At 38.2% G+C, this 27,724-nt stretch overlaps 1 protein-coding gene and 1 long non-coding RNA gene across 12 annotated transcripts in view; both read left to right on the top strand.

The window, feature by feature from the left end:
- LOC117159345 (uncharacterized) overlaps positions 1-27,724 on the top strand; it is a 57,127-nt gene that overhangs the window by 18,432 nt on the left and 10,971 nt on the right. For 4 of the 11 annotated variants that reach the window (XM_076624265.1, XM_076624266.1, XM_076624263.1 and 1 more), the window contains exons 2-5: positions 4,102-4,296; positions 4,505-4,608; positions 12,839-13,000; positions 13,896-13,979. In XM_076624265.1, coding sequence (XP_076480380.1) covers positions 4,102-4,296; positions 4,505-4,608; positions 12,839-13,000; positions 13,896-13,979 — 545 coding nt within the window. Of the gene's footprint in view, positions 1-4,101; positions 4,297-4,504; positions 4,609-10,161; positions 11,959-12,838; positions 13,001-13,895; positions 13,980-19,265; positions 19,534-21,192; positions 22,408-27,724 lie in introns of those variants that run through there. The other 7 variants (XM_076624267.1, XM_076624268.1, XM_076624271.1 and 4 more) reach the window with 7 other exon arrangements.
- LOC143303585 (uncharacterized) lies at positions 22,414-27,255 on the top strand. The gene is made up of 2 exons (XR_013060066.1): positions 22,414-26,547; positions 26,944-27,255. It is a non-coding gene; the product is annotated as an uncharacterized LOC143303585 (long non-coding RNA).

Here is a 27,724-nt window from a genome sequence, read left to right as displayed (position 1 = left end):
TCTACGTATGGTCTACGAACGTTGTTATATGAATAACCATCGAAGAGGAAGAGGAAGATCGTTCGATTATATCGGAAGTTTGATTGCTTTGCCGTTGGTGATTTGTTCGAGAAATTCAGTGTGATTTTCTTCTCCGGATTCTATTCTCATCTACAAAAGTTTTCTTTGTATCCACATCGCAGGAGAAGAGAAAGATTCGACTCGATCACGTTAGAAGTTGAGTCGATTGCTCGTCAGTGGTGAAATATTCCGAACACTTAATGTGATTTACACACATTTGTGATGAATGTTGTTGCAAGATTCCATTCTGCAGAAATTGGCACACATAATTGAAGAGGAGGAATCAACCCTAATTTGATTGCCTATTACTTAAGCTATAATAAGGAAGAAAGTCGAGTCGATTATCCTACAAATGATGAATTGTTCGAGAGGTTTAATGTGACTTTCTGCCAGTTACATCACAGATTTGTGAGAAACATCATTCGAAGTGGATCCGCTTTGCATAGACTGATATTTATAATCGAAGAGGAAAGATCTGACTCGATTTGATTATCTTCCGTTCTCGATAGTATTGTCGAAGCTGCGAGGATCATCTACAGGAATTATCCTTGAAGTTGGCTCGAAGAATCTCTGTCGAATAGATCGCTGAATCTTCACATTTGCATGGAAAGCGCATCAATCTATCGGCCGCGCGACAGGCAATCGAATGTCTGCATTGGAAGCCAGTTTTTTGCTGCGCTGGGAGCCGCAGAATCAGCGTGATTGAGTTTAATTATCGGCGAGAGAAAGAGCGGTACCGACAAGCGTCGACGGAAAGAGAAAAAGTACACGGCTTTTGAGAGTGTCTGGCAAAAAGATCGTTGAAAAACAGCCGGTGTACGAGGTATTAAGTTGTATTCATCGCGAAGAGAAAGGGAATAAATCAGCGGACCTCGAAATAGATCGTCGCAGAGGGAAAAGAAATGTGTGATAAAAGTGGAAGAAATAGTATTATCCGTCGAGCCAATACGAACATTAAAAGAACTCCATCAGCGATTCAAATTAAATTAAAAGATGTGAAATAGATCGGACAAGGATCGTCAATTAGAATTCAATATCTTTTAACGAAGAAACTTAATTCCAGTTATCAAGATATTAATTACACCAATTCCGAATGTAAATTGTCTAAACGCGAAACTAATTTTAAAGAAATGAAAAATTCATTTTTCAGATAATAATGTGAATATATTATTGAAAAATCGAAGAAAAAAACCTAGAAAGAAATATATTATTGGTCTATAAGTTGCATACGTATGTGTAACAAATCGAGAAAGTGTAATACAAAGAGCTAGTAGTCTGACAGAAACGATATAGCGACAAAAACGATTGACGCACATCATATGCAAGGAAAACTGGTGCTCGTTTTCCAGTTGGTTAATCCGTGTGATGGACTGCACATTACCAGTAAGTTCTCGTTTATACTATACATTCGTGACGAGAAGTGGCAAGATCTAGGTGCACCTTCTTCGCCCCTTCACTCATTGCCGGCAGTTTACCAACGCAAAATCGAGGTGAATAAGGCGGAAGTGCGGCTTGCCGTTGAATTGAAAGTGAAAAGAGAAGCACGATGTTGGGCTACGTCTCGAGTATCATCGCCACGTTGCTGCTGGAGGCAGAAAGAGTGGTCCCTGGACAGGAGAAGTACAATATGGCGACGTTCATGGTGCTTTTTCTGTTGATAACCATCGAAGTGGTCGTGGTGAAGGTTGTCACCTCCGACATGGAAAGAGACGAAGAAAGCCACGCCGGTTTGAGAGCTGCTGCCACTTTCTTCGATCGCGAGGATTAATCCTCCATCATCGTGGATCATCGTGTCACACTTCTGTGTCGTAATATCGTGCAGCAAGTGCAAGAGATGAAAACTATATCGTGAGATAAGAATCTCGCGGTACAGCGTGATTTGTGAGTCATGAGATTCTTCGATCAAATTTATTCAGTGCTTTGGTCGAATTCATTAGTGATCCTAGCGTGTTTTCTGTGTTATTAGGTTATATATCATCGTTCTTTGTGTAATTTAGGGCTTTTTCTTCAAGCTTCCTCGTTTGCGATTGAGAGTTGTTTAAATATTGGTTCTCTTGAATGCAATCTCCTGTACGGTGTAATTTAATGCCGAAAAATGAGAAAATGGAGCGCGTGGTCATATGGAGTGATGCATTGTTCGAAATAATTAATTGGCTATAGGAAATCGATAACGATCTGAGTAAGCGATAAAATATGTACTAATCCTTCGGTAAGAACACGAGATTCTAATCAAATCGATACTTCATTCCTAATCTATTCGAAATATCGAACAAAGTACATAATATAACGATACGAAATAACAAACAATAACGAAATTAGCAAACCGTTGTACGTTGTAACGAGGCATATGCTAATGCTTCGTACCCAAATGCAAACTTGCGAAAATTTCATTAAACGCAGTGACCTATCATTGGACATCGCGTAATACCTACGTGCATGAATAATTGACGCGCGGCAGAGCCGCCTCGACAATGATGGATGCGTTGTTTCGTGGCACAAAAGCGGAGGAAATAATCGACGTTTATGGAAATTAGTCCCTTGGTAATTTCTGGCTTCCGTTTTTCGTAAAGGAGAATCAAGACAGAGGAACTGTAATTATATTGGCGAAAATGGAACAAGGATTCCTTTGGAAAAGACAGAAAAGATCGACTGATAGTCACCTCTTACGAATATGTTATTCGTATTATACGGAATATTTTGAAATCATCACTGGCGCCATTATGAACGCTGACGATTATATTGGTCGAGTTTAAAATAAATTTGAAAATATATCTAGAAAGTACAAGATTTAATACAAGCATATATATATCGCAGGAATTACAGAAATAATTAAACAGTCAATTACCATCATATTAATAAATCTCAGCACGCAGTGAGGCCATATTTAACATTTATTACATTCTCGAGATAGCTGTTCATACTGTATAGGTAATTTTGTTACTATGTACATGAGTTTGCTATGAATATCTTGCAGTTTCTATATCCATTTTTAAATTGCATCCAAATCTTATCAATATAATCATGACAGTCGTGTCTCATTGTGGTGTTAATAAAATCTCAAAATTTGTCAGACAGCATGTACGACATGAACCGTGAAAGCCATACTATGGCAAGTGTCCACTTATTTTCGTGAACCAATGTATATATATCGTTCACTAGGCGTAAAAACGTTTTGTAATCGATAGCGTTGTGTAATCGAGTTACCGCCAGGTCGTCGTGGAAAGTTAACTGGATTTAATATAGGCAAGAAAGCATTTCGAAAGTATGTTTATTTAAAAGTGGTTACATAATGACGCGTACACTGCACTCGACCGGTTACGCGCCTAAGTTGCAAAGCGTGCAGCACCTCCTAGAGCGCCTCTACATCGATTAATCGCAATCGCGGAACCGCGCTGTTATAGTCGATAACCGATAGTTTATTTCGTGCATACAAACGTTCTACGAATTATGTATCTATCTGTTCGTGACACTTTAATTAACAATTGTAAGTAAATATCGGTGGAAATATTGGATATCGATCATTTGATAATGGTCCTCTAATAAAAGCAAATTCTTATAAACTGTATTATTGAGATGTACAGTGGGGGATGAAAGAAAGTTTGAAAGTGAGAGGGTACCACCAGCAAACACCATAACTTTAGAGACTGGAAATGCATTTGACCAGAGAAATGAATGGACATAAAGTTGAAAGTTACTAATTTATTACATATACGCAAGTAGCAATTTCAAACTTTCTTTCGTCCACCACTGTGCCCTTAATGTCGTTTCGTACCATTGTGTGATTATAATTGTCGATGCACGACGAAGTATTGTTTCCCTTGATCGAAAGCATTTGCAATATTCATCGTAGATAGATTTCTGAACGTAAGTTCGCAATAAAATTGATTCTTAATCACCTGCGTTAGTAACAGGAAAATTCCAATAGCAAATATCAGTAATTTTTAATTTAGTATATTAGTATGAAAATTTTTAATTTGCCAGATAATTCATCAATTTTTATTAAGCGGCAGAATTTTTTCTAAATTACATGCGATGTTGCAGGAAGCCTGGAGACTCGAAGGAGGACGAAAAACAAATTCCCGTGAGCGAGAATCGTTGCACCTGCTGTCTAAAGCCATTTTTCCTGGGACGTGGAGTCCGCTGTGAGGATTGCGGTGGAAAATCCTGCAGGAAAGGCTGCTCCCGTTGGGACCCGTCAGATAACGCTTGGCATTGTCTCTTTTGCCGTCAACAAAGGTTCCCACGGCGATATACTAATTCGTTACACAATTCTATACGAAACTCTATTTAATTTTACGAAACGTCTAGTAACTTCATTAAACCATTGCATAATTTCTCCTTTCAATTTAACTCTTACCTTGCATAATTTTCTAAAATAACATTTATGCGATCGTTATCATTCGACTTTCGAAAAGTTTTTAATGAAATTCGAATTTATTATTAGGTACTGGTTGAAAAAAAACGGAATCGAGGCATTCGGTGGGCCGATCGACGAGAAAGATTTACATCGATACTTCAATACGGCAAAATCACAAGTTTACGTGGCAGGTTTGTTCATTAATCTTTATTTTACGATTTCCACGAATCTTTAATTTTCATATAAGCCGCTCGGCAAGTATATTGATCAATCAACATAACTTAGAAAGCAGAGAATATTAATGACGATACAAAAATTATTTTCTAAAATTTACCTTGGAATTATTTATCCTCCGTGCGATAAACAAACTTATGAGTAAATCACTTTTTTTTAAATTCAACGTTTTGATTAATTGCGATCAGTCGATATGAAAAAACGGAACAGTATCTTTTCTTATTTGAAACCATAAATTTAATTCTTGGATGATAATATAAATGTGCACAGGTGATAAATGATCGATCTTTCGATATGGATTACATGGATTATCGACATTGTCACTTTCCCCATCGATAAAACCGTGTTGCAATCGCTATGATTATCGCCGGAAACGGGTCTGATACCAATTATATAAGGGCGTAAACGAACCGAAGACAAGAAGACTTTTATCGACTCAATAACCGGTTTCTTTAGGAACAGCGACGAAACTATTTCAATTAATACGTGTCCGAGGAAAAAGCAGGAAAACGAACTAGTTCCTAGCGATATCATCTTTTCAACGTGTAGTCGCTATAAAATGATCTACTGGGAGTTGTCATTTGAAAAAGCATTTTACTCGTTATCCTTAGGAAGACTATCCAGTTATGTAGAAATATTTCTACTATTTTATTTAGAATGTTACTCATAATTTCCTGGTTTCTACTCTATAAGCATACAATTTCATTCAAAGTTCCTTGCTAATATTACAGACTTATAATACTATGCACGAGTGCGTATAATTAAAGTATTATGATGAAAATAAGCAAATACAATATAACCATGATTTTATTTTAATATTATCATTAATTTTGTCATAAACATTTGAAAGCAATTATATAGCATAATAATTATATACAATACTAGCATTAAAATTGGAATAACAAGATATCAAGGAACCGTTACTTTGACAGGTTTTATAATTCCAGTACTGAGCACATCCTCAAGGGAAGTCAAACGAATATTTCATATCCAGTATAATATATAAAGCGAAAGGAAAGGTACATAGCATAGAGAAAATCTCGATACTCCTTGTAGCCGCTGCAAAATGTTCCATCTCTGTCTCGTCTCTATAACCTACAGACTTTCAAAAGCATTCGCGAATTCTGCAAACGACAATAGCTACCTGTTGCGCCACCCTCTGCTCCAAACTGCATCCAAAATTATTCACCAAACATACCGTGAAAAGTTTGAATAAAAGTATCGAGTGACTAGACACGGCGAGTGCAGCTAGTAAAACTTGCGAATGCAAGAAAATCGACGCGTCCCTCGAGTTCCCAAGAAAATCGATCCGACGGACCCCTTATAAATAATGCAGTTTCCAAGGCGACACAAGGTGAAGCATTCCTACATGTTCCTCGCTAATGCAGTGCCTTGAAAAGAAGCAACGGAGAAACGATTGTCCACGAAAGAATCGCGAACAGGTCGAGCTCGAAGGAGAATCGCGGACAATTGCAAGACCTTCGAGGAAAATTGATTTGCAGGTTGGAAGCCGTGGGCGCGGTGAACGATCGACGAATCGATACGCGTTGTGCATACGGTGCTAGAGAGGGAATTAATTGCGAGTTTGTCGTGGAGGCAGCGAGCGGCGTGAAATTCGAGCGAATTTCCACGACTCGACGATAATCTCGAACCATCTGTTCTAAGCGACGATGTAAAGCTTAATTAAACGTCGAAACGACCTCGTGTAAATTTTAATCGCGTTGCCCTTGCTCCACGTAACATTTGTTTCCCTCGCTTTGACGTCGTCTTCCTTGCGATCCTCTCGTCTCTTCAACTGTTCGGCTATATAGCTGAGCTTAACGATAGGTCAATTAGAACTTGAATTTTAGAAAGTCAGATGTTTCCAATTCTACCGACTATTTTCATTTTCTCCCGCTATAATTATCACTTGGTCGATCATCTATCTCGAATTTTCTCTCTATTCTCTATTTCCTTGTATATATTTTTACCGTTTACATATTTTATATGATAACGCAAGATTAGCGAAAATTACGCGAAACACGTAGGTACACGTTTGCAAGCATACGACGTGGCGAATACGAAATAACATATACGAAATCATCCATCAATTCGCCGTCTTAGTCAATAAAACGTCATCTCACGCCAATAGATTACCGCAAGAACATCGAGAAATTCGTGAGACGTTATTACTAATCGAAGAAGATTATCTAACCTGTCAACACGAAAGATCAACGTCAATCGGCGTAATGAACGTTGCAATTTGTCCAGGCTTTTATACGGAAACAGCTGTGAGGGGATCTTAGATCTTTAGCTAATTGGAGGAGATTCACGACACGAGCGATCCAGTGAAAGAGTGGGAAAAACAGTCGCAAGGAAAATAAAGAAAAACGAAATTAACCCGAAATAACTATCTGAGAAAATCTTGCAGCCAACATGTTAATTGACGTTGGATTCAGCGTTGAATCGCGAGCTGAGACACCATTGTGCCATCTTGAAACGGGCGTCCTTGTTCCAAGCCAGAAAAGTCGTGTAACGGAAGAGGCAACAATAAGAACGGGTCGCAAAAATGATCTCACGCTGGATTCCCCGCGATGCTCATTGTTCGTTGCACACGGCCTACGATCTTTTCCGCGTGAATCGTATCGGACCGTTTGATCAGGAACGAGAACTTCTATCTACTAGATAGCGGACGGATAAAATAGTGGCCCCGTGGAAACTGTAGCTTTTCTTCGATGGAAAAAAATGCTCGTGTCCCACGTCACGTGGAATGTACGCGATTCATGATTTCTCGGCCCGTTATGTATAACTTGACAGTGCAAGTTACGATGCGGGTCACTTGTGTAGTGAGACAAGGTTCTTTAAGCTAGCTAAGCTCCGATATCTCGAAGTTCGATCTTCAACTTTACACAGAATAATCAAACTTGTATGCTGTATGTTGTAAGACACTATTAGTCGAACATAATAATGAATGAATAGGAAAATATCGTATAAATCAGGTGCAGTAAGAGAAAAAACATCAGAAACGAGAAAATGATTGGGATAACAGTATGGTAGAATCATTGAGATCGGTGAGGAGATGGTATATTATGAGAGCTAATCAACTAAACGATAAAATAACCTGTGGAAATAAATAACATTCACACGGCACTAAATTACATAGGATAATTACAACAGAAGATATTAAGGTCAGTTGTCATTATGAAAAAACTATAGCTATCAAATTGTCGATAATATACTATTCTAAATATAACGTATACGTAACATATTTGAACGTTTATGAGGTCATCGATAATTAGTTAAATAGTCTATTATTAGAAAACAATTTAAAGATTTGTCATTATCAAACTACTTAGCTTGACACGAATATACTTCTAACCCAAATGATCTTATCTTGTTCGATCATAACGTTAGGCAAACACGAAAGTAGATTGTCATCGAATTATGCTATGCTATGGATTTGCCCCTCCACCCAGAATTTTATACTTTGTATTTTATTCGTATCGACGAGGCTGCATATGTACGTATAGAGAGTTGAGTAACGTTGGGAAAGTTTCTCAAGGAAGTTTTGAAGAACAAGAAACTTTTAACAAGATCCGTGGTTTCGTTTTATTAACCTGATATTACGTGTGTATGCTGTGTTTAACTATCAAGTCACAATTCCTGAATTTTACTCTTTATAAGAAAAATTTTCTTTATTTGCGAAAAGAATTATAATTAATTGTAGCTCTTTGCTTTTCGATCCAAAATCTTCGAAAATTTCTTAACTTTAAGACAGATATAAAAGAATCTACGATATTTGATTTCTTGTTTCCATTTTGCAACAAAAATTAGTCTGCGACGTAAGAAGCCGAGAAAATCGAAAAAACTTATCCACGTTAGAGAAGGCTTACACAATGTTAATTGAATAGTCGTTTGAAAGACCAGCTTGAAGGATGCAGTTTAAGAGTTACAGGAATTATGAATTCCTGAAGGAGGCAAGATCGCAGGAGGTTTGTCCAAATGGAGATGCGTTCTTTGTACATGGATACACGCATCAGGTTTCTTGATTTCTACCAACTTACACAGCCTATTCCAAGGATCTGTTCTTTCGCCAAACATGGTCAGAGCACGGTCGTGCCCAACAGTTTTGTCCCTGTTCGTCGTTTTTCGCGAGCCGAAAGATCCACGCTCGTTATTTCTTCTAGGAAACCGGCATGGATCGCGGCGCATTCCGCCGCGCGAAATTTCAGAAAACCAGATCCTCCAGCTGGTTAGAACTCGCGATCTCTTCGCTTGATTACCGCTCGTGTTAAATTCGTGAATTGCAATAAGCTAGCTGAAGTTGAATTTTTATATAAAACATAGGACGAAACATTGACGATAATGATAGAACGCAGTTAGAACGTCTTTATAAAAGTTTTACACTGGGAATTGTAAATGAAAATTTAGGGGGAGCTTTTGAATAGCTTATGGGCCTTTAGAACGATGAAACGATGTTAACAGAATGACGAGAAGGTTCCAATTTGAGAATCTTGAAGATCTTTGAAATTGAAAAAATTGCAAATCTGAAGATTTTGTACTCTCCTGAGATCGATGAATGTGAGACAAGATTTACGAGAATATAGATCACACCGCGTTACTTTTATTCATCAGAGTTTCAATTTATAAATATCTTAAGAATGAAAATCTTTCAGTATCGTTCTTCTCCAGAGACCATAAATCATTCTCTTCGTTGTATAAAAGGAAAGAAAATTTTAGAGATACATCTGCAAGAATTTGTAAGAATCTAAAGCACCTTAATCTTTTAAGATCATTTACATACTGTTCTACCGCGGGAGATCACGATTCATCTCCTTCGTTGCATAAAAGCAAGAAAACCTTTAGGGAAATACGTCCATGAGTTTATAAGAATCTAAAGCACATGATCAACCTATATCCACGATAATCTCGGCTTGCAATTGTAGAGAAAAGCTTCTAACGAAACGTGTTTTAATATCCTTCTTCCTCAAGAAATACTTCCAACTCGTAATTGCACTGGAAAGCTTCTTCTAACAACGCGTCTTTTAAACAGGTTCCTCCGTACAAGACCATAATTCATATTCTTGGCCATATAAGAGAAGAAGAAACTTGTACGCATATTTCTAAAAATTTATCAAAACCAAAAAAAAAAAAAAAAAACTAACTTTTATACACAACACCTAATATCAAATACCAAAAAAAAATTCCCACTACGATGCGTCTTTTAACCGAATCCTTCGTTAAGAGACTACGAAACATTTTCTTCGTCATGAAGAAAAGAAAGACGAGCTTTAGATAAGTATTTCCAAGGAAACCACTTTACTGCTGTCCTGCAAGGCATCATGCAAGGGGCGCGGAAAAAGCTTAAAGCAAGCAGGTTGTTAAGACACGGTGGCAGGGTCGATTAGGAGCCGCGGGGCCGAATTCCGATCGGTTTTCGGGCCGGTTGTAAGCGGAACTCCCGCGCGCTCATCGGTCTTATTGTCTCCGGGCCCTCCGTAGCGAACCTCAGTTCTGCTCCAGTACTCTTGGGAGTAACATCGCGCACTCCTGTAATCCTTTCTGCCTGTTTCTTTCGCCGTCTCGTCCGCTCCGTTACTCGCATCCCTGGAAAGAATCCGCTCGCGCAAAACGAGTCACCGAGCGGTCAATGTCGATCGCCACTCGGACCGATCGAGCAACATTTTTTCCCCTCTCCTCCGGCGTGAATTTTCTTTCGTGTCGTTTATTCCATGAAGGAGGATTCCTCTCGGCTCGGCTCGCAACGATACGTCGTTTACTTCGTGCACGCGCGTGTTGTGCAACCGCAAGGTGACTGCCAGGGTCCACGCGTGGGGAATAATCGTGTATCGATAATAATTGCAACGTGCACGCGAACAAGCTGCAGTCGCGAAGGACGGAAGTCGAACGAGCCGGCAACGTGAAAGCAGGTCCCGTTGGTGAAAATATCGTGGAACCTAGCGTTTCCTTGCTATTTTTCAGTGAACGTCGTCGAAGACTTTTAGAGAGGTTGTTCGAGATCTGGTCGATGGTGAGGAAGGCTTCCAGTAACCGGTTCTATACGTTTAGAAATGGAAAATAGCAGACAAGGACGGCAGAAGCGCGCGAAAGTCGCGATACCTAATCAAGACTGAAGGATTAGTCTGGCTTCGAACGGGATGATTGGAGATGAAAAAGTGGATGAGACGTTTCGAAAGGCTCGACGAGTGGAACGGGTTAGTCGGTTGATGATTCTGCAGGCATTGTAAAAATTTCGAAGAAACTTCCTCCGGACATTTTTTCTCGTTTGTTCACTGCAGGCTTGTTGAAGACGTAATGTGAAAAGAACAGATCGATGGAAAATTAAGAAAGGATATTTAACGAATAGGGCCTCGTTCTTTTCGAACTTTCGAGAACAGAGTGCAACTAGAACGAACAAATTGAAACTCGACAAAAGTGTGTGATAAAAAATGTTTAATAAACGGAGCCTCGTTTTCAAGCACGAAATTAATGCTCGTCAGAGACAAGTGATAGAAAATTGAAAAGAAGTTTCATAAGTGTACTCTTGTCCTAGATTAAAAAGCAACAAAAACGGGCGCACTGATCTCAAGATCGGTAACAGTTTCTACTCTACGCTACGGATCCATCTTCGGAGAAGAATTATAGAAGAAATTATAAAAGATTCCATAAATCCTTTCGCAACATCCAACATCAAAACGCAATCAAAACGACCATCAGAATCAAGCTTCATCAGAATCGTCTCAAGATCCGTAACGATCTTTAAATATCCATCTTTAGAAAAGGATGTAGAAGGAGAGTTTGTAGTAAAAGATTGAATAAATAAAACACATAATGGTCGATGATAGGAAACAAGGACGGAGTACTCGGAAGACTAAAGAGATCGTATTTTGATTCAACTGAAGGGCAAAGGATCGACGCCGTGGGACGAACGTCGAACCAAGTATCCTCGAGCGAAGATCGATGTCTGTTCGCGCTCGAGCGGCCTCGAAGCCGTGTGATAACTGATAAATATACCGGTCTTGCGGTACTCGCCTAAGAGAATGCGGTTACAAACACAAGGGGAAAAAAGGACTACAGTGGTAGATCTTTAATGGTCGTCGATACTTTCGTTTAGAAAGCGCCGCGTCAGTTGCACAAAGATTCGCGATCGCGCCGCATCGTTCCCTTGAACCGATACTTGATACGTCATTTCGACCGGCGCCTATTGTAAACAAATCGATTCGGTCGACAGTTTTTGAAAATGTTCGTGGCAACGCGCGATTCGTGCTCATGTTGGGACAACCGTTCGTTCTGACGAAAGGGGGAGAAAGTTACAGCCGCGTGAATGAGTAAGTTGTTTCCATTTTTCCTTTTTCTTGCTTGTTATCTTGTATCTTAGATGGATGGATTTAATTGGATGGAAAAGTTAGGGAACCTGTTGAAGTAGACGAATGATGACTTGATTTTAATATCGTGGTCACTTTTGCAGATATTTTTGTTACTCTTGTTAAATTGAAGATAATAACTGGACGATAATATAGATAATAATATAGGAGAATAATTAGACGAGTAGTTTGTTTGGCGGAGATTATTTGCAGTTTTGAGACGAACAAATTAAAGAGTCGCGTGTTAAATAATGGCCACTTGTCTGTTAATCTCATACGATAGCATTTTTGAAGATATTGCGTTAGATTGTTAATTGAACTAGTATTTTATTTGTCAGGAATCGTTCGCAGTTTATGAAGAAAAAATTGGACAATCATATATGAAACATATGTGATGTGTGCTATAAAATGTTCATATATCAAGCTGATAAGGTAAAAGTAATGTTAACGATGCCGGACTTATGCTCGTTGACCTAGTTTAAAATGATATCGCAGGGACAGCTGCTCATCGTTCACATGGAATCTTTTTCCTTGCGAACCTTACGAAGATTCAAAGGAATTTAAATGTAGTGTGCTTAATTGAACACAATAACGTCGGTTTGATGAATCTCGCTTCCGTTTCCAGTGGAACAATTCAGTCGAAAGATAGTGCAAGTACCGCAAACGATGAGAAACGAAGAAATTAATTACGAGGTTAAACGACGTCCTTGATTTTAATTCTCAAAGGAGATATAAATTCATCGGTCGTTTCGTCGATCGTTTAATTAAATTAAAGCTGACTATAAAGTATAAAGCATTGTACGATGTTTTGCAAATAAATTAAAAAAATATTTGAATTTTTTAGGAGTGGAAAATGCAGCTACTAGTTCGGGACAGGGTTTGGCCACGAAGCAAGAAGATGCGAACACGATGGAAACGGTTCGAGATTTCGTTGAGAAGATAGTGGTGAGATTGATGGGTAACTTGAACGACACCCCGATCCATCGATTATACGATCATCCAGCATGTAAGTCTAAATACACAAATACGCAAGTAATTGCTCTCTCTCCCACTTTCTTGCGCCTTTTGCTCTGCTTTACGTTGAAAAATGAACTATAATACACGTAACAATTAATTTTTATAAATTGAAACAGATTGAGAAAAGTAACGGGAAAATCTATAAATTAATATTTCTCCGTATGTTTGCTTTTTTAATTTTTTAACAAATATAAGTTTAGATGACCGCAAGTGTATCCGATGTGTAACCAAGCTATGCTGCCATCTGCAGAAAACGCTCGAATGCATTGAAATAAGAAAGAAGACGTATCTGGAGAGCTTCGAATTCCATCCTTAATCGCTACGGCTATATTTCTACCCGCTGCGTATTTGTTACCTACTTAACAATTAACTACCAACCATCTTGATCGCTTTTTTTTACCCCTGATACATCTCTAAAACGCGGCAGTGCCCGGTTGGCAATTAACTCTCGGGTATCTCGATTGCTTCTTTGACGCTTGGTTGCGCCGCGACTCTGCAACCGAACGTTTCCTCTGTGAAACAAAAGTTACAAGAAAACGTCCGCACCTGTACAGGCTGTTTCATATCCATTTACAAATACAAGACACCGAAAATGAGGAATACAAGTAAAGAGTGATTTTGAGACATGACAAAAATATTCCTCCGCGATTAACTTTCCATTGTAAAGTTCTAATACTTGTAACGTATCTTATTCGATTTAATGTAACATGTTTTAAAACGGAGATACGGTTTAAAACACTCTGTACAGAATGCACATTTAACAGTTGCAATTAAGAAAATATAGCAGTTGTTAATGAAAAGGATGAAAGAAACAAACATGACATCAATTTCTAATTGCACGTTTCCTCGCTCGAGTTAATAACTCGACTAACGCTGGTTGCTAGATGACAAGCTTATGGAAAGACATATAACACCCTTGGTAGACGCGCTCTCACGTTTGGCCATGGCCCTGCGATTGTCCTTAGAAAGTAAGTAGCCCTTCACGTCGTTCGTATTCTTCAAACGAGACAGCACACACAGTTTTGATTTCACAACCAATATATACCTCTTATCAAGCTATATTTTATCAGGGTATAATCTTCGATGCCTGGACATCGTTTAAAGATATCAAACGACCCTTAAAATTCACGTATACGCGCTTCAAAGTATAGGCACAGGCGTTATGATTTAGGATGATCGCACCGCAACGCAGCGATGTGGAACGGGTTGCCTGGCCCCAGGCGCCTCGAGCGTTTTCGCTCAAATAACACACATACAGGTTCGCTTCTTACAAACGACTCAAAACATAATACACACAATGTACAGTCTGGGACAAAAGTAAGTGGACAACTAGTGGAAATAGATATCAATGATGTTTCGTTAGATATGGTTTGTTTACACAGAAATGTAAACATTAATTTCAACGATTCATTAAATAGTCTTAATAGATATAACTTAAATGTACTAGATCGATTAAGCTTCATTGACCCTTACCTACGCTCTTGTCTTTATCCCCGACTGTATCCTAAAATACACGTTTCGCGTGACTTTTTACGATCATATCTGCCGCGATCCGTTCTAAAGTCTCGTGTCCTATAACTATTATTTCACCGCGTAATCTCGATGACCCAACATTTTATCTTACTCAATAAAATCCGTTCTCCAGTCGAGCGATGTTAGAACACCGTGCCAATTAATACTCGATTAGAATACTAATGGCTGTTCTAGTAAGGAAATTTTATATTTGTTTATTTATTATTGCTTAGTCCGTACCTTTCGGCTTTGGACGAACTTTCGGTTTTACGTCTCTTATATCTATTTCACTTCTTATATGTCTACCTCTCCACTATATCCACTCTATTCTATCGCACTCCCTTAATTATTCTATCTCTAAAAACTAAAACTAGAAACTACAAATTAACAACTAATGACTAAAAACTATTGCAACTTTGGGCTTTAGCCTCCTTGCTGTGCTTCCTTCCTGTCGTTTGCCTTTCTCTTCTCTATTATTGCTTTCAGTTCTGCTAAACCTTCTCCAGTCTCATTTAGCGTTTTTCCTATGTTCTTTGGTCCTCCCGTTATTTCACATTCTTCTATTACATGTATCTGGTCTTCTTCTTTCCTTCTATATAGTCTGCATCTTTTTTCTCCCTCTTCTTTCCAGTATTCCCTTGCTTTGGTCTCGTTTCCACACCTGAATATTGCCAATATCCTCCTTTCTAAGTACTTTGATAATTTTTCTTTGTCGATATTTCTGTAGTGTGTATTATATTTGGATTCGAAGAAAATTTTATAACGTATGTAGTTCTTTCTTTTTGCTTCAATCGAGATGACGTTCGTTCGTCGATGACGAGCGAACCAACGTCGAACGACCTAGCTTTAGAGAGTTACATAAGCAGCGTAGAAATCATCATTGTCGCTGCCGGTCTCTGTTTGACGATTCAGTGCGCGTTTTTTACCTTCCCACGAGCCGGAGGTATCCTTAGAAAGAAGTCGATGCAACCGTAAAACGGAGACGACTCGTTCGGTGCTCACGATTTTGCAGTACTTGTGGAAGAATTTTTCTAATTATTCTGGTTGGAATTACGTTAATTACGGCATGGTTGTGGTAGAATCGTACAAGACTGAGAATTGTCATAGGCTGGAATTTGAGAGTAGAAAATGTAGCATTTGGAAAGGAAATGTGGTACAAGTGACACAATCTCTATCTTGGGGAAACTGTGAAATCAAACTTTTTCATACGGAAATCGGTTTGCTCGTGGATATTAATCTTCTGTACGTAAATTGGACTATCTGACGATTCGAATGAAATTTTATTCTTAGGTGTCTTTATTGCGAGTCTATATTTTTATTAGGGAGTTTGAAGCGTTTAACGTTTAAATTAATTCTCCGTCAGATATTTAGATGTCTGACTTTTAACAATCCATTCTGAATTTACGCGAACTATTCACACAAAACTCTGCCATTTCCCAATCGTATCACGCTCCTATAGATCTCAAATACACAATACGCATTCCTGTCACGTGTAGTCGAGTCTCTACGTGTATTCCCTGAGTCACTCGTTATCGATATGTACTCTAATATGAACGTTCGATTCTCACTGAGAACTTTCCGCAATCAATAGATCGACATCTACACGATTTCTCACTCCTGTATGTCCATTATCGATCAACAGCTTGGATTCATTGTTGTGAACGATTCGTAGAAACGACGAATTTAAAGAAAAAAAGTTAGCCCAACACCTTTTTCGTACTTTTTACATTGAGAAACTAACTGTTCCAAAATTAATAAAAAAATTAACAGGAAATCCAGTATAGATGAAATTGGGGATATGATTTCAAATTTCAGAAGCTTGGAAACACACAAAAAGATTTTCTAGATAAATACAAATCTTATCGTTCTCTGTATTTATCTTGCTGTTGTGAAAAATGCGCCGAGCTCTTTTAATTGAAACTGAAAGCAGAGCAAAAAGATAAAAGCGGGAAACGAGGACGACGTGTTCCCACACTGTCTATCGATTTTCGTAGCGTCGAAATCGCAGTTTCATCGGGATAAATTCGAACCTGATCCTCTGCCAGAAAGGTTCTGGTCGAGTGGGATGACTTGTAACTCGAGAAATCAGGCGAGAAGAATAAAGCTCCTAAGAAGAGGCGCGACTCGCTTGTAAGAAAAAAGGCATGGTTAAAAATTCATGATCTTTAAACTTTACTGTAAATTGGTACCATATTAGGATAGCTTGACGTTGAAAAAGTAACGACGCGTATTCTACGACGAAATTTTGTGTTTCTTCACTCGCATTCACAATGATCCATGTGTAACGTGTATAAGAAAGAAACCGCTTGAATACATTGTCAGATGTACAAAAGCAACAAAAGAGCGCGTATGGAGGATAGATAATTTGCATGGAAAAGCGATCGTCGCGCCAAAGGCGCATGTAAAAGTCATATAGGCGACATTTGTACTCGTTTGCATAAGCTTTACGTCGACATTCGATGACAGGCTACCGAATAATTCAGGAAAAACGTTTTTTAACTGGGACAGTATGTTTCTCAAATGATATTTGGTTATTTATTTAAATGTATTCGTAGGTTTCTTAAATCAAAAGTAGATGAATAAAAGATAAACAAAAACGAACGTAGATTTATATTCAGCTGATATTTTCTCTCCGTCACTTTATTTCTTCAACTATCATTCGTCAATGTGTCTCACACTATGTTTCAAAGTCTACTTATATGGTAATTTAAGGTCACCGTTCCTTTAAGCACTTTGGTGATAAAAATTTATCAACAAAAATTATGAATTTAAAATTTATGTATTTAGTTCATCGTTGATTGTGTATTCCCATCTTAGAAATTTCTTATCTTTCATCAATTGTTACATATTTGACGATAATTACTGGATCCTCTTGACTTTTGTGCAAGTTATTTTCTAGCGAATGATTCATTCGCGGTTCTTCAATCGAAGGACGATCTGAAGTACGGAACAATGGTGAATATAATGATTTCAGGACAATAATCTTAAACGACGTAGCTCGTTTACTGATTGCGTAAGAAAAATGAGTCAGTATCCGAAAGAAAAGTTTGTCTTATCGTTATTCCGGAAAAAATCACTCTTTTTATTCTCCTGCTTGGAACAGTCGATGATTAAACACAAGTTGAACGTCATCAGGTGTAATCACATTCGTTTTACTTATAATTTATTTTCAAGGAAAATTCGTTCGGGACGGCATTGGTTTTTCGACGAAATCAGAGCGCGATTGTTTTAAATCCTATCGAGCATCGAAGATAACGCATGGTGATTTACTTGAATGAAATGTCCGAAAACAATCGATTTATATCAATCGTGCAATCTATACAATCTTTGATGTATACTCCGTACAATAAAATTTGAAAGTGACGCGATAAAGTATTAATAAATTTAAAACTAATGTTTACAAATTGATAAATACAATTTTCTACCGCAATATTAAACTGTAAACTTTCACGCGGTAAATATTACTGTTTCTAAGTTGTATGTATGCAGATAAATGCAACTGTAAATCTCAGCCATCAATATTTATTACGCGCCATTTCGTCGACGTTTACATACAATGATGCGGTTTATTCCTACATATATTTATCACAGTTTACACGACTGAATAAAGCACAGATCGCATTGTTCCATAAGTTTCTCTCGAATCTTTATTCGCCGTTCTTACATGCAATAAATTCGACAAGAGGAGTTTTATCAGTTTCGCAGATTCAGATCAGTCTCCTCGCATGTAGCCGAGAATTTTGCGCCTCTAATAACAACATTTCATTCTATTATCGTTTATAAGTAGAATTTCAATTACCACTGATCGATACTGACCCAATACGCGTCTGCGAATGAGAAGATTAATGCTCGATATCGTCGAGTGTCTTTGTACCGATACAACTGTAGAAAAAAGGCATAATTACCTACTGCATAAAACACTGCATAAAAGACGGAAACATCTATAATACAAAGTCTGTCCACATGGGATACAAGTTTCTGAGAAGCTCATACACGTGCATTAAATACTTCAATACGATAGAACTCTATTTACGATAATATGCAAAACTGAACACACAGCCGTTAAGATAGAATAATGTTTTAAAAATTGCAACAACAATTTTAGTCCAGTCGACTAATCTATCTAACTTTTCAAAGAAAGAATCAATTCGTTTGGTCGAATTTTAAAATAGTTGTTACAAGAGTTTTAAAGAGCGTGTGTTCAGTTTTGCTTATTACTGTATGTGAACTTGTCTAGGGACAAACAATTTATATAGTTGGAGTTCATGCGGTAGAAGTTCGACAAATTTCCTCACTATCTATGATCTTTCCTTTATGCGATAAGAACTCAGGTTCAGATATGTAGACTGAATCGGTAAAACCTCGGATAATCGGACATCACCTGAAATTACGTTTCGACAAATGGAAATGCTCGTAAATGGATTTCTACTTACCTTAAAAACAAACACCGATAATGTAAAGTCTATCTATGATAAAATGCTAGATTAAATACTCGAATATCTCAAAAAAACAAGCATGAATAATAATAATAATAAATGAAAAATCCGCGTACGCGACGATGCGTCTTAGCTGGTTGTCGCACGATCGTTCAGAAGGCGTCTGTCGATTTTAGAAAATGTAGGTTCCCTCGCAAAAGTATCCCCCACTAAAAGGAAGCCGTACAGAGCGGCGTATGTGGGGTACGTCGGTCGCGTATCAAGCCGCTTTGGCAAAGGCTCAGTCGCGAGCAGCGCAGGCCTGCGATTACACACACACAGAGCGGCGACTCGCGATTCGCCGGTTCGACGATCGGCCGATTCGTGTTTCCGCGTCGTATTCTAATCAACCAGCATCCGTTTCAATTAAAAATATGTTACGATATCACGTAAACGATATGAACGCGTGACAACCGGGCGAGCAAGCAAACGTACCCCTTTGAAAATTCCGCCACTAACAGCCAGCAAGTGAAAGTGAGATCCAAGTGAATTTCGAACAACGACGTGTGATCTTTGCATTTAATATAACATACTCGTAAGCATATGAATATTTATAAATTTTAGATTACTATTATTAGAGATAGTAGATCCAACGAAAGGTATACAGAAGATAAGTCGACGATCGTCAAGGTGGAAATTATTTTCCAGTGCGAAGGACAGTTAAAATGAGCGTAAAGAAGTGTTTGTTTTAATTACGATGCGTATATAATTGCAATTACCTGGGCCAACTAGGCGCTCGTTAATTGCGCCCTTGAGAGATAAGATAGCAAGACGGAAGATGCAAAGAGAGAAAAAGCGACTCACGATTCGACGAATCAATTCCGTTAATCTCGCCGCGTTCTCCGGGTGGCCTTTAATTACCTCATTCGCGAGTGAATGGAGCCTCCTTCGTGATGTAAACACCAGGCTTTTTATCTCTGTTCAACCAGGATTTGGATGTGTCTCGATGGACGCAGTAGTCCATGTCGGAGCAAAAATATTTAGGAATAAACTTCCTGGTCTCTTATCTCATTCCCTTTTAATTTGATCTACTTCCGATAAGCTAACACCGTCTCCATGGTATTTTAAGGTATTTGAAATTCAATGAACTGATTAATAGTCGATAATGCAATTTACTCTGTTCGTCACACTTTGGTAGTTGGCATTTCAGTGGGAAAACATAGATTTTTAAGGTTTTCGAGGATTCTGAAGAAGCCTTAGAAATTGTACGAGTTTCGAATCGAGCGCTAGACTACTAACTGCTTCGCAATAATATCTTTACCTGCTATAGACGGCGTTCGCTACGCGTTGGAAAAACGATAATTGGCTTCGATAAGACACACAACGAAGCCATGCGTCAACTGTTCGATCCTCACTCCGCAATGCCTTCGAAGTATTTTTCAGACAATATTACGAGCAGTTTTGCACAGCTTGCATCCTGGATGTTTGATTTCGATAATCATCTTCTTCTCATTTTTCAAAAAACTTACCATACCTTCTTGTGTCTTTGCCAGTTTATCCGCTTAAAATTAAGAAACACATGGAGCTGCAACTAAATTAAGGTGATAGAAAGAAATATCTAAACGACATTAGGCAATCGCCACCGTGGTAATTACGATGATTGCGAGTATTAAATGCTCCCTGACAGTATTTCACGCGACCAGCTACAAAAAGGTAACAGCGATTAGTGCGATTCGACTAACCGTAACACGACACGCACATAAATTTCGCCTTTTTCTCTCTGTTCTTGATAAAACAGGTGAATAAATGTTTTCCAAATAAATATACTGCAGCTTAAACACTTTACCTTAGAAAATGATTATGTACATATCCTATGTATTATATAAAATATTTTGAAATTTCATTAGTATTTTAATGAGACACGACTGTCATCATCAAAATGATGTAACTTCAAACGAATTTTAAAATGTATATCGAAATTATAAGATATTTATTGCAGACATGATATATTAACATTTTTTTCATAAAAATATTTTTAATATAAATTTATTTAATATATTTAAAAAAACAATATACAGCATCGTATACAGTGAATAATGAACATATATGATCTTGATCAGAATCTTGACCAGATCTTGACTATAATCAGAACAATCGTATCTCGTAACAAGGCTAATAAAATTCCAAAACGTTCCGCATAATACAGATAATAAACCGATAAAGAGTATTCACATTCGTTCGAATATCTTCGGAAAGCCACGTACGTGGTGTCGTTAGTTTCCTGTGTTACGTACGTTGATCTGTCTTTTGATTTTTTTTTTCAACGAAAATGTTGTAGTGTAACGAAAACAAGAGTCGATGTAATTATCGATGACGACAATTGTAACGATAGCAGAGATAACCTGCTGACGATAGACACGTAAACAGATTACCATCTCCACCGAGAAACTTCAAAGTTCAGAGGATCGTCGTCGGACAACTATTCAAATGAGGGTTTAAAGGTTCTCGTTATATCTGTCGTTCGATCATATTCGCGCCGTGCATGTGTTCAGACGCACGCATGCAACGTCGTCTCAATTCGCGTATTAAATGTGTATACAGCTGTACAGTTGTCTGTAATCACGAATTGTCGATGGTATCAAATCATTTTCCAAGACGCTCTCCTTTACTTATTGCGAGAGAAGAATTTATTTATCGTCATCGAAGAGAAAGAAGGAAACGACCTGCTATTTTTAACGACTTAAGCAGCGTGTAATCGATTCGACGGATCGAAAGTGCGATTATCACGAGGAAATAGTAAAATAAAGCGTATCGCGCTGGAATTATGGAGAGTTCTTCGTGAGCCGAATTCAGCGCATAATTTTTTCCTCAATAATGAGAAATCACCAACGGTTGTAAACAGCGATGCACGGAGCTCGTGTGGTCTTCCGGTATTAGTCGATCATGAGAAAACGAGAAAGTTATAGTTGCCAGGAAATATATTCGACTAACGCGACGGAAGCGTTCTCTCTCGGATGATCGTCGAGATCTTGTCTTCTGTGTACCTGGGTGTCTCGCATAATTACGTAGAAATTGCGTGCTACAGAAAGAAGGCAACGCCGAAAGAACGTCGAACACGTCGGTACTTACAGTGCGTGAAATAAGTAGAAGTTTGCAAGAGTTCGTTGAATTTTGGAATTTTTTTCTAGATCGTGATTTGTCAAATGGACAAATTGATCGTTTAAATCGGACGTCAGAGAGATTGAATGAAACGTGGAAATCAGAATATCGAGTGTTACCGGAGTACTACCTGTAATGATAAAACAGCGTTACGTCGAAAGTGCGAGGAAATCGTTTGCTAGCTTATCAGTCAGAGATACGATGTGAAACGCGTGATAAATGTTGCTGGAACTCACCGCGGAGATGCTGACACTGATCGGCGGCCTGATCGTCGCCTATTTCATCTACGTGCTGTTCACCGTAAGAAATGGTAAATATTACCAATTTTGTCTTAACTTGAAATTGAATAGTTAGTAAAAGGATGGTATTAGTAGAAGAAAGCAGTGGGAGTATGTTAATAGGTTGCGATTCAATTCACGTGAAATCTACTTCTTCACTTTCAATACGCAACTCTCTAACCGATAGAAAAGTGTTATTAAATGCCTCGGGATTTTTTTCGCTCCATTCTTAAGTTCTCTCAAACCAAACATTTACTTGATATACCAATGATATTTATCGATAACAAGTTGAACTCACGTGAGACGTGTGATTTCAATTTCTATACATATATGATAGTTTCGAAAGAAAAGTTATTAAACATCATAAAAAGTTGCCAATCATGTTCCTGAATTTATATTTATGCAAATTCCTATCTTTATGGCCACTAAAAGGATAGAACTTGAAAACAAACATTTGTTTCGCCTACCGAGTATCATGTAGATGGATGTTTCATATATTTTTTCATGTTATGTATTCTACGCATTTTACCGCTTTTCGATTTCCCATAAATGCATATACATTCACAGTCTATTTGTCGGTAATTACGAATCGAGTTACGGACAAGTCGAGAAACTTTCGATAGAATGCAACTGATATAATCTTTTCCAATCTGTAGAACGTAGGATATGCAAAGTAGAGCGGTTATAAAATTTCGATCCAGTTTGCATTCGTGAAAGCAGCATCATCGGCACAGATTCGCCGCGGTTATTGCAAATTGTCACCGACCAACTATTCGCGTGTCCCTGGCACGGTTCCTCGATTGCACGTAATAATCTGTCACGAAGAGGATCTGCCTCCTCTCCTCTTTGACAATTTCGCAGGACATTCTGTAATAATATTTTACGATGTTTCGTAAAGGAAACATGAAGAGAAGCCGAGAAAAATCATCCTCCGACACATTTCGAAACAGGCGTTCGTTCTTCTTGATGGCTCGGCGCAGCCCATTGTTGTAATTTCTCTTTTTAAATAGATTTTATATCTATGTTGCGTGTGCCCGTATTGTCATCTTGGTAAGCGTAAATAACGTAAAAGAATTTATTTAGTGTCCTTCTTGATGATTCGTTCTCCATTCAGTGTCGTAATTCTTTCTTTTAAATAAATACGCGTCTCGTCACAGAAATTCTATATTTATATTACGTGTATTTACACTGTCATGTCCGTACATGTAAATAATAGAGTTTGTGGAAAATTTATAGAAAGAATTTATTTAACATTCCTGACTTCTCGTTCTACTCTCATCGTTGTAGTTCTTTCTTCGTAAATTCCTCCGAGATAAATATCTTCTCTGTAAATAAATGTTCTACCTGCATTCTGCGTACTCACATAGTTGTCACATAGATAATATAGTTTACGAAAAAAAATTCCATACAATTTCTCGCTGGTGACAATCGGTGCGTTATTGTCACCGATTCGATTATTCGATTGCGATCGATTCAAAGGAACAACTGACAGAGCTGCCGCCACGATAACACGTCTTTCGACTTCAATAAGGTCGCAAGATTATCACGAATAGTATCACCAGAGGAATCGTATGATTCTTCCATTTCGAGTAATTTTCTCTTGCTCGTCGAACCTCTTTACCCTCCCTTTCGATATTTTTATCTCCAACGATTCAGGTTTATTCAACGACCTACAGATCACGAGGTCGAGCGTGATTTAGATTTAAAAAATCCTTCGCAACTTGCTTGGTTCGCGTCTGTCGGAAAATATTTCATAATGGAATAGTAAAGAATATTTTTCTCGCATCTCCAATATTAAATTCGAAAGTAATTATGGAAAAATAACGAAGAAACCAGTCTTCCAAATCCCCGATTTCTCGCTGTTATGAAAAAGATGTGCTTGTTTATGCATTGACGTAAATCATAAAGATATAAACAATTTTTATGCACATATTATAATATTCAAGAGTAGGTATATAATGTTCGATATTCAAGAAGATATTCAAAGCAACATATTCATTACGTAATTTATAATATTTAAGCAAGCGAAACGAATCTTTATTCAGGTTCTATCTCTTCGTTTTGTTGTTCACATAAAATCGTCAACTTGCAGGAATATCCGTAATTTACTGATGAAAGCCGAATATCAAAATTGAAAGGATTGCTGCAACAAGTAGATAGCCCAGCTTTTCAGTAATTTAAAGAAACCAATACGAGATTAATCAAGCCAAATTATTTTTTTATTCGTAGTATTATTATATACAATTACATACGTAGTATTATATACAATTAATATTCGTAGTAACTGCCGTACTTTTGAATATGAAACCTGTATTTTCTTTCGCTATTGATTATGAAATCTCAATTTTTCTTCCAACAAGTACAATTTAAATATTAGATTGCCAGAAACCTTTCGATTGCTATTCTCGTACAACCAATAGGCAACTCTATTATATCGTAATCTTATCAGTTAAGCTTAAAGTAGAAAACTTGATAATCTCTCTTAAACGAAATAATCATAATCAGCGCGTGTTTCGTTCTATTTTCGTGAGGAATTCTTAAACCATGCTTATGGTATTAAATTCATAATCTAAATCCGTCAATAGCAAAGTCCAGAGACAAAGTCACGAAGCTCAAAGCACGAATATTGTCGTTTCGGGAAATATTAAATTAACAACCATGGAGGAGGCACGATTTCCCTGGATCGATCGCGTTGCACGTTAATTTGACACAGGGAGAAACCTTTCTGCGCCGCGATTACGCCCGTCCAGGTCGATAATCGCTATAATTTCGTTGCGTCAGACGCGTTTCGCGGTGTACACATTTTCGAATCGCGACTCGATTTCGCCGATTGTCGCGCGATTTCGTTTGCTCGACGTTTCACAAATCAGAAATGAAGCGTTACGAGCTGGGTGGAAACGATTTCGTTCCCTTTCGAAATTCCCTCCCGCTGACTCGCCCATTAGAAAGTTCGGAAAAACAAAGCGAACCGCCACGAATAATGGGCAGCGCGTTTCGCAAAAACGCGAACGGTCGTAATCGATCATCGATACGATCATCCTTCGAAGGCAGCGCTCTTTTATATGCAGTTCTATCGCTGGCTGGACTACGTTTGCGTCAATTTATGAATATTACCGAGTGGATTGATTGAAAGTGTGAAGAAAAAGCGCTACGAAGGTCGTGGAGGAAAAAATCATCGATGGAGAAGTAATAGACAGGGGGACGGGTCTTTTTATGGTCTTCATCATCGATGACGTTTGCACTTTAACCTCTCAGAAGCCAAACCGATCGACTCAGCTTTTTATTAATTTCTTAATTGCGTTACGTAAACGCACGGCTAATACTTAATATGTGAAGAAACAAAACACTCGCATCCATACGCTTATTCGTTACAGCAAGATGTCACGATAACTGTATAATTGTAATAGTTGCAACATCGTCTTTTCTGTCTACTTTTAATTTGTAGAATCGATCCAGCGTGGCTTTCGAATAACTCGTTCGACGAAACAAGAAAAATAAAATAAAGAGAGGAAAAAGGAAAAACAGAGAAAGAACGTGTATTTATCGATGGAATTTCACTGCAGGATGATACTCGAGTAATGGGAAGAATGTAGCATTCGATTAATTAAGAGGCGATCACGCGCTATGGTGAGGCTAATGAATAGCCGCGGAAATTGTTGAACGAACCGGTGATAGTTAAGTAGGCAGAAAATAAATGTAGGCGACCTTCACCTTGTAGCGAGAGACCAGGGTTAGAAAGCCCATCGACCATCGGAATCTGTGCGTTTGATACAGGGAAATACAGTTGGCGGAAAGTCTTTCTGCTCGTACAGGCCGATGCAAATCAGCCTGAGCGCTAAATTTAGACTTCAATCGCCGTTAATAAACCGCGAATGGAACTCAAGTAGAATCGTGCATTAATCATGAAACAACGAACAACCTGTCGTATTACTAATCCTCCATTAAACGCTTCTTTCAAGATTATCGCGTGAATGAATCACTGAAACGAACTTGAAGCAGTCCTCTAAACAATTAGAAAGTGTGAAGACGTAAAATAAAGCTAAACGAAGTATAAAGAGGTGAATAGTTAAAGGAAGATTGTTCAACGCCCATAATCCTCATAGTTTCGAAGAACTTTGATCGAACTTCTATCTTCAGCTTGTACAGAGGCTCACGAAGGTATTCGAATACCTGTAAGAACCTTTTGTTAACGTATTGAAGGTGTTACGTGAAACATTTTGAAATTTCGTTAGCAGTTTTATGAGGCTCGACTACCATGCTGATATTGATCAAGTTTCAAGGAAATCCGAAGATGTATTAGAAATTACACGGTATTTGGTACAAGTATAATTCACAGAAATGGCTATTTATTATACTAATTCTTTACCAAATGTATGTTTGCAATAAGTATCTTCCAATTTCTATGTACATCTTCGAACCAAGGATCTAAATTTATTAGCAATATAATGATCATAGTTGTGTCAGTGCTAATGAGATTTTAAACTGCGTGTTTCATAGAACACACGCAATTATGTGCGTAAAAGTTTTCTGTGCTGAGTGTTGAAATACTTTCGTGTATCTGTTAATAGAGCGAACAAGACATTAACTCGACCAATTGCAACTATCTAACCGGTTGAACAGATGCAGTATGGATCCTCTGTGCCTCTGAGTGAACGCGTCCCCGCTGTCACAGCTCGAAGTTTCCCGCGAAAAGAGTTCAGCAGGTCGTCCCCGTCGAATTTCTCTCGGTCGCGCGCACGCGGACAGGCAAAAGAAGAATGAGGAATAGCTGACAAGGCCGGGAACCGGTGAAATTACCTTGGCTTGTCGTTCGTACGCGGCCAAACGAGACGTTCATCGCTCGATCCATTACCAATACTGTAGCTACCGCGTCGATGAAAGTACGCCATCGTACCGCTTTTCTTGTCCTGCCTTGCTCGTTAACCCTTTCGCGTCATCTATTTCCTTTTCGATAAGGTTTCTCCTCAAATCGATTTTCAGAGATTTCTAATGTTCATAAATTATGATAATTTATAATCAGAGTTTTCTCTAATATTCGCACGTCTTGCTACATTTTTCCACATTCGCGTACGAACGTAGTGGATATTAAGGTTTATTAGAAGAATGGATTGATGAGCGTGGAGGGATGAATAGGCGATTTTCAAGAATTTGTTTCTGTCAGGAATTCTTTTGACGATGACAGATATTGAAATGGTAATTTTAAGTTGAATGACTTCTTCGATAGTTTTGAAGAGTTCATATTGACGCGAGTATTTTTATCGTTCAACACTTTGTCACGCCGTAAGTAAACATGGGAAGATTCGGAAATTTCACGAACGGGAATATTTCAATTTAAAGTAGGACGCCTTT

This window comes from Bombus vancouverensis, chromosome 14, assembly GCF_051014615.1.
Source record: "Bombus vancouverensis nearcticus chromosome 14, iyBomVanc1_principal, whole genome shotgun sequence".
In the NCBI taxonomy this organism is placed as follows: Eukaryota; Metazoa; Arthropoda; class Insecta; order Hymenoptera; family Apidae; genus Bombus; species Bombus vancouverensis.
Note: the sequence above shows the minus strand (reverse complement) of the source record. Positions and strands in the feature narration are given on the sequence as shown.